The sequence below is a fragment of the Nannobrachium achirus genome (assembly GCF_963921795.1).
Source record: "Nannobrachium achirus genome assembly, chromosome: 1".
NCBI classification, from domain to species: Eukaryota; Metazoa; Chordata; class Actinopteri; order Myctophiformes; family Myctophidae; genus Nannobrachium; species Nannobrachium achirus.
The window spans coordinates 43708673-43716172 of record NC_137810.1 but is presented as its reverse complement, the minus strand read 5'-3'; the positions used below and the strand labels follow the sequence as shown (position 1 = coordinate 43716172).

Sequence of the window (7500 nt, the reverse complement as noted above, 5' to 3'; positions counted from 1 at the left end):
AATGGCACGGTTAATCTGGTTGTGGTTGAAGTAAGATCAAATTAATTATGCAGTTTTGTTGCTCGGCCTATTTAAAGACAGGGGCATCAGGTCATTTTAAATGCTGGAATTTAAGCTAATGTGAATTGAAAAAACAGTACTAAACATTTTGGAAATCAGTTTGAACAGCTAAATAATGAAATTAATTGTAACTTTTGTATACCCTGAACAGGACGTAAAAGAGATCTTTATATCATTGGGACTCTCCTGTATAAATAAAAGTCAAATGAGATACAAAATTGAATTAAATTAAATTGAATCAATTCACTCAAATATCGCAATTTTTAATATTCAAATCGAATTATGTTCAGAATCGATTTTATTTCATATTTCTTTTATGTCAGAAAGACTGACTGATGTTATCTCACTGTATTGAAGTGTATGATTCAACTTGCCATGGTTTATATTGTTTACAATTGTTTTAAAATGTTCTAGTATATCCACAAGTTTCCAGTGTCCCATGAGCCCTTGCATGAAAGTTGGGCATCACTTCCTGTTCCTCTTCAGGGTTTCCTGCAGGAAAAAGTCTTGACCAGGGGGCGATCTCATGGCGCACGCGCTTATTTTTTGATAATTAATTAATTAATTCGAGTAATTAATTCACTTAATTTTTTATATTAATTCTTATTTTTGCCCTATAAAAAACACATGAATGTGCCCATGATGACGGAAAACACAACTACATGCTATCATTCACATTTATTCAACATTGAATAACTACGTTTTTCACAGGACAGTGTAACTTGTTTTTTTCCCCCAGGTTAATCAACCAGCACTCGTGCCATATAAATAGAAGTCTACAGCACAGTAAAAAAAAAAGAAACATTGGTGTAAAGTAACTAAGTAGATTTACTTAAGTACTGTACTTATACTGTACAAAGGAGATTTTCAGGTATTTGCACTTTACTTGAGTATTTCCTGCATTCAGGAGATGTTTTCTTCAAATGTAAACAAACATGGCTGCCATGTTTGAAAGATAGGGTTGGTATGGGGGTTAAACATGCAATTTCGCGATCGCGATCATGCCTAGTACATTGTTGGAGGTCCAAAAAGTTTTTTTGAGAAAAACATTTTTTTTGGGAAAAAAAAAAAAAAACATTTTTTTTTTTTTTTTTTTTTTTTTTTAATACCCTTGGGGGGGCGGGGGGGTTTTCAGGCCGGGCGGGGCGCCTGGCCTGTAAAGTGCTGCAGGAAACCCTGCTCTTAGCTGTAGCATATAACTCCTGTCCATAGAGGAGTAGTCTCGCCTAGCCAGACAACTATTCCACAATCTCTGAATGCTATAAAGAGTCTGGAACTACAGCTCCTCAATGGCGAGTAATGGAAGCTGGCATTTCCATTCATGTACATGTATTTTTAAAATGTCATTTCTGCTAAGCAGCAGGCTAAATATGCTTAGATGATTTTTATTTAGGATAAATGTGCGCAATGTTGAAAACAAAGCGGAAGTGGTGAGAAGGCTTCACTTCCGCTTTAACCGGATACTCATCGTTCTTCTTACGTTACTCCAGCCAGACTCTATGGCGGGAGCATTTCTAAATCGCGGTGTCAACAGTCTGGCCACGGGAGACTAATAGAGGAGTTATATAAGCTGAAGCTCCTGTCCTGTATTTCATGACTGGTTGCTGTTGCTGTTGTGAGTGACACCTGAATCTCATGGTGATTAACCATAAGTGAGTAACACTTTTCCCCAGTAAGCTTGTTCCGAAACTTGTGGATACAACACAAGTAACCCAAGTAAGGGCCTGGGCCACAGGGTAGTGGTCCAGGCACCTAGGCTGGTAATCCGGCCTGACAGCGTGTCGCGGGTTTGAGTCCTGATCCTGACGACCTTTGCTGTGTGTCACATCTCTCTCCGCATTTGCTGTCAACCTACACTGTACCGGTATATCTACTGTAACAATAAAGGCAGAAAAAGCCCCAAAAATATCCCCACTCTATCCTGATTGGACAAAAACACAGGTTATTGAAACGTCTTTTTTCTCCTCACAGGAGATAAGGCTGAAGTCCAAATATGGACCAAACACTTTATAGTAACTAGTACCGTCTAGCCTGTTTGCTCCGTTTCGCGATTTGTTTTTCTCTCCGCATCACAGTCTGGAAATGAATCAGTTGACTCGTATTTCTGAACGTCCGTTGTGACGTAGCGAGGTCGTTGCTGATTGGGTGTTGTTCCAACAAATCAGAGTAGGGTTAGGGTAGCTACGTCATCAGCCAGCAAATACAGACTGGTATGTTTGTCCCGCCCCGCACCACAGACCAATCGGAAGCCGCGGTGGCTGGAAAGCCACGTGGTGTTGTTCCAACAAATCAGAGTAGGGTTAGGGTTGCTCAGCACCAAAGACCAATCGGAAGCCGCGGTTTGCTGGAAAGCAGTGTTCCTCCCCTTAGAAGTAGGAGGCTTTCCAGACTGTGATGCTGAGTGACAAAACAAATCGCGGAATGGAGCGATACAGGCTGGCACCCAGGCTAAGTACTATCAGAACATAGACCCATTTTGTTATTATTTGAATTAAATAAAATCACTTACCCTGCCTTTAACACTTTGACAGCCGTATGGAGATGCCCATATTAAAACCGTTTTATACCGGACATCTGAGCAAGGAGTCTCAGCCGGGCCGTAATTTACCGTACTGGGTCATTAAAAACGAAAGAAATGATTTTTATCCGAAAATCGTCGATCGTCTAACCTTCCCTAGTCACCGCTCGTCCATCGATAGCGCATGGCTCCTCTGACATGAAGCGAAAGTGACGTCAGGTCCTTTCCCTGCTAGAGCTTCCCAGCTCCCATCCATTTATGGTTTAGACGTTAGCGTTAGCATAGCTGGAGTGCTAGGGGCTAAGCTAGCGAAAATGTTCACATTGACTGTAGAGTCATACTTGGATTATTTGCGCCCACATTTACGTGAACGGATCGCGCATGCGAAACGCACAGGGAGAAGATGCCTCGGCCAAAACCTCCACTCTATGCCAATGCAGATTGAGGAATTTCACTGCTGTGGTGAGATTTCAACAGGGAATCGTGAAGGGGGTGGGGGGATGGAGAATACATGATATTGCGCTGATGGATCTTGTAAAATGAATGCTGTTCAGATCATAATATAATAATAGAAATTTCACGGCTAATCTACCAACAAGCCATTCTATTTCAGCTGGCGAAGTGTTAATGTACGAAAAAAAACAAAAAGTTAAATTATGGAGCTTTCTGCCCGTCGGCAACGACACACACACAGACAAATGCTTGCAGGTCCTTACATACAAATGCAGACACTTTCTCACACACTCACGCACACACACGTGCACGCTCACACACACGCTCGTACACACGTCGTGAGCAATGTAACCCGCCTGTTTGATACGGAGCGCCTGGTTGACCCCGGGTGACCTCGTACTTGTACACACACAGCCAGATTGCTTTGTGAAATAAAGCTGTCAGCGGAGGGGCCCAAATAAAAAACGTCCCCGTCCCCCGTCCCCCGCCACGCCGGAGTTCCTGTGCCCCTGACACCTCTGAAATATAGATATAAATTGGAAGCGGATTAGTTTTTTGATCTTAATTCAAGTTTTGACAAGATATAGGAAGCCCGGGGTTGTCGGGATGTGCGTGTGCGCGTGTGTGTATATGTTTGCATGTGTACATTGTGTCATGTGTACATCTCTCTCTCTCTCTCTCTGTCTCTCTGTCTCTCTCTCTCTGTCTCTCTGTCTGTCTCTCTCTCTCTCTCTCCGTCTTTGTCTTTGTACAGTTGAGACATTTATGCTCTCACACACTCATTCCGACATCCAATAAGACTAGTGTACACACATGTGTGAGTGTGCTCGCTATGAGGTTGGATGTCTGTACATTAAAGCAAGACAGAGTGGCAGGTGTAGCTGAGAGAGAGACAGAAATAGATAGACATACTGTACAGTAGAGCAGTGTACTGTAGATTGTGTCATGTGTCTGTCTCCCCTCTCTCTCTCTCTCTCTCTCTGTCTGTCTATCTTTGTGTTTGCAGCTATTATATAGCACAGTTGAGACATTTAACTCTCTCTCACACACTGATTCTGACATCGAATAAGACTTGCGTGCACACCACACGTGTGTATGCATGTGTTCTCGCTTTGAGGTGGGATGTCTACATTAAAGCAAGGCAGAGAGGCGGGTGTAGCTGAGAGAGAGACAGAGACAGACAGGCAGACAGACAGACAGATAGATATAGAGAAATATGGAAATACAGTAGAGAGCGAGAGTTATTGCGGAGGCATTCCTGGCTGGCAGACACATGTAAGACAAGAGGCCCAGGGGTCCATTGAACCACCACTGCACACAGCCCGTCTTCTCAAGTCTGTTAGAGGGCTGTGCAAACAAATGGCTTTTCCCAGTGATTGGCGTTTATTTAGGTCTCGGAGGGTTTTACTCATAGCGGCTTAGCAGGTGTCTGCACTGTCCACAGTGTCGTTTAACTCAGAGAGTGCACACATGGAACCTTATGGGTTCATTTGGTTGCATTTTTATACTCACAAATGGATAAAATGACACTGCAGGCTTCTACTGTGTGTCTCGTGTCTTGGTACAGCCTCAGACACATGTGATACTACAGTAGTCCATATGCTGACAATTATAATGTGTTGCTTTTTAAAAATGTAAATGATATAGAAATTACGTACAATTTGAAAAGTTCTGCATAACTGCTGAAATAGCAGCTGTCCGAGTATGAAGATCACGATGTGGAAGAAATTGCTAGTTGTGCAGTACGTACTACACACAATATTGGCGTACAGTATAACGGTTTATTTTAAATGTCAAACATTCAAACCCAGCTATATTTGCACCCTAATAGGTGAGTTTACCAGGGTGGATTCTTCCACCTCTGACATCACAGAACAATGTTTTCTGAATTTTGGGGGCGGGGTGGAGTTGGCTGTTCAAAATGATTGTAACATTAATTGTTTATATGAATATCAACTTATAACTAAGTAATGTTTTTCACAAGTATTAGAATTTCCATCAGTTGTTGCCGTGACTTCATCAGTTGTAGTCAGTGCAGTCAAACAGGTAGAAATATGTACTGTATGTGAGTGACCAGAATAATGGTCATATTTAGCTTGTGAACCGGGGTGAAGTGGAGTTTGACGCGGTGTGTTGTATAATACATGTCACGCGTGTTTGTATTGTACATGCTTTGACTGTATGGCTTTAATTATTATGGCCTTTAATATCAGCTGAAAACTGCTTATATTGGGTCTGGCAGCAAACATGAGGCAGTGTGGTTCCCTAACGTTTTAGCTTGTGACCCAAAAGAGAAATTAGATATTTGCTAACAACACGTCCCTTCGCCGCCGCATTGCGGCTATTTTCACTACTTCTTAAACATTTAGTTTTCTAATGTATGGAATTTCTTCGATTTTTCTTTTGTTTCTTCATGAAATTACTGAAAAAATTATTGAATAAAAAAATAAAAAATAAAGCGAATCCCCCAAAAATTGGGTATTGTTTTTTGAAAATGTTTTGAAATAATATTATTAACTCTCCTACTGCCAGATTATTTATTTATTTATTGGGTCTGGTGCCATCAAAAAGCGGCTTACCTTTGCGACGTTATAGTAGATAGACAGACAGACATTTTTTTATTTTTTTTTATTTTTTTTTGATTGTGCAATAGTGCACTTTGGTCTGCCAGGCAGCAGAGGGCGGCGTCATGCGAGAATGAATGTGAATTGTCCTGCTATGTGTTGCCGTACATTCAGAGCAGTCACTGGCTACAGAGCCTCCGGGCCAGAGGAAATCAACAAGGAAGTGAATTGTTCTCCGTTGATGTTAACGCATAATGGATTTTTTACACCATCACCGCGGAAAATGTGTTTACAGTACACGGCCGCGCGACCCCTCATCAGCTTACAGTCATCAGACGAACGAACCGAACGAGCGCCGTATTGGCATCGAGGTTCTGTAAAAAATGGGGCGAACGTTAACGTTCAAAGCGTGGGGAGAGTTAATAATTTAAAACAAAAGAAAACTGCTTATATCAGCCTTAACTCCTTCTCTGTGTGTGTGTTGTTTAGCATAGAACTATAACAGCTCTCCCACTAGCTCCTTCTATGTACCGTATGTGTTTTGTTGCAGAACTGTGCCAGCTCTCGGCCATCCAGCTCTGTCACCAGCGGCTCGCGTCCCGCCAGCTCCCCTCTGCCGGGCCCCCCGGGCGGCCCCCACTCGCCCAGCCAGGAGGAGGAAGAGGAGGACGAGGCCTGCTCGCTGTCCACCACCACCACCCGCACCACCGCCTCCTCCACCTACCACCAACCCAGACACCACCCCGCTGCCCTGACGGAGGAGCACGCATCCAGAGGTGAGTGCTGCTGGTCAGACTGATGACCCATGTCTGTCGGTCTTTTTGTCCTTTTTATGAACATAGTTTGCAGACACCGGTGTTAGGCTTTTCTATCTCACAAAAGTTTGGATTAATTTACAACAGTTATAATAACAACCAATAACAAGAAAATAACAATAATTGCAACCGTAGGTCGTAGTTTGCTATCAGAACCGTCACAGTGTGTCCGTAGACGTCCGTCCGGACGAGTAACGCCTGACACTATGGTTCCCCTGACACATCACTGTGACATTACAGTGATGTCAGATACTCAGATCAGGGATCTCCATATGGGAATAAAAGGAATTCTGTAAGGGATCCCCATATACTGTATGGGCAAAAAAGGGATTGTATCCCAGATTATTCCCTGATTATGCCCCTGGAGAACCACTAAAAGAATCCATATACAGTATGACCAAGACAGATGGGCAAGACAGATGGTGCGACCTCGCCCTTTAGGGGCTACAACTTAAAGGGGCTACATGGTGTAGCCCCTTTAAGTTAACCCAAACCACCCTGAAATCAGGGTGGAACGAAGTGACAGACAACACAGACCTTTTCTCCTGTGTGAAATGCTGTAAGTGACGGCTTGAAAATGGCCCTGACAAACATGTCGCGCTGTGTGTCACCTTGACTGGTGTCACATGGAAATAAGAGTCCTGTGGAAAAAGACCTCGCTGCCACTGCTAAAAGAACAGCTACGGCTGGAACTGTGGGACTTTTTTTTTTTTGCATAACACGTCTGAATGAGAGAAATATTTAGACTGGCGTGTGTATTTTCCCCCTCCATGTGTCTCCATTCTTTGAAATACGCCTGGCACCTGTAACCTTGTCTTTTCAACACTTTCCACGCTTGGAAAGTGGCAGTTTGGACTTTAACCCATTTAGGCCTAGAATTAATGAATGCTTTAACCATTGAAAAATAGCAGATATACAAGCTCACAGCGCGGCACCGAGTGCCGCGCTGCAAGCTTGTAGATCTGCTATTTTTGAAAAAAGTCGTGAAAATGTGTGCAAATCTTTGAATATAGGTATTTTCAAAGTGAATGTTTGTAACTCAAATTTTGCTTCTGGGTGGTCCCTGGAACTAGATATTTTGAAATGGGGG

General features: G+C 42.9%; 1 protein-coding gene across 1 annotated transcript in view; it reads left to right on the top strand.

The window, feature by feature from the left end:
- Window positions 1-6394, top strand: part of LOC308288039 (adhesion G protein-coupled receptor D2) — a gene marked incomplete at both ends in the record, with an annotated part of 125960 nt that extends 119566 nt beyond the window's left edge. The window contains one exon of the mRNA XM_080729383.1: window positions 6146-6394. Coding sequence (XP_080585509.1) covers window positions 6146-6394 — 249 coding nt within the window. The remainder of the gene's footprint in view (window positions 1-6145) is intronic.
- Between the last annotated feature and the right edge of the window lie 1106 nt (window positions 6395-7500).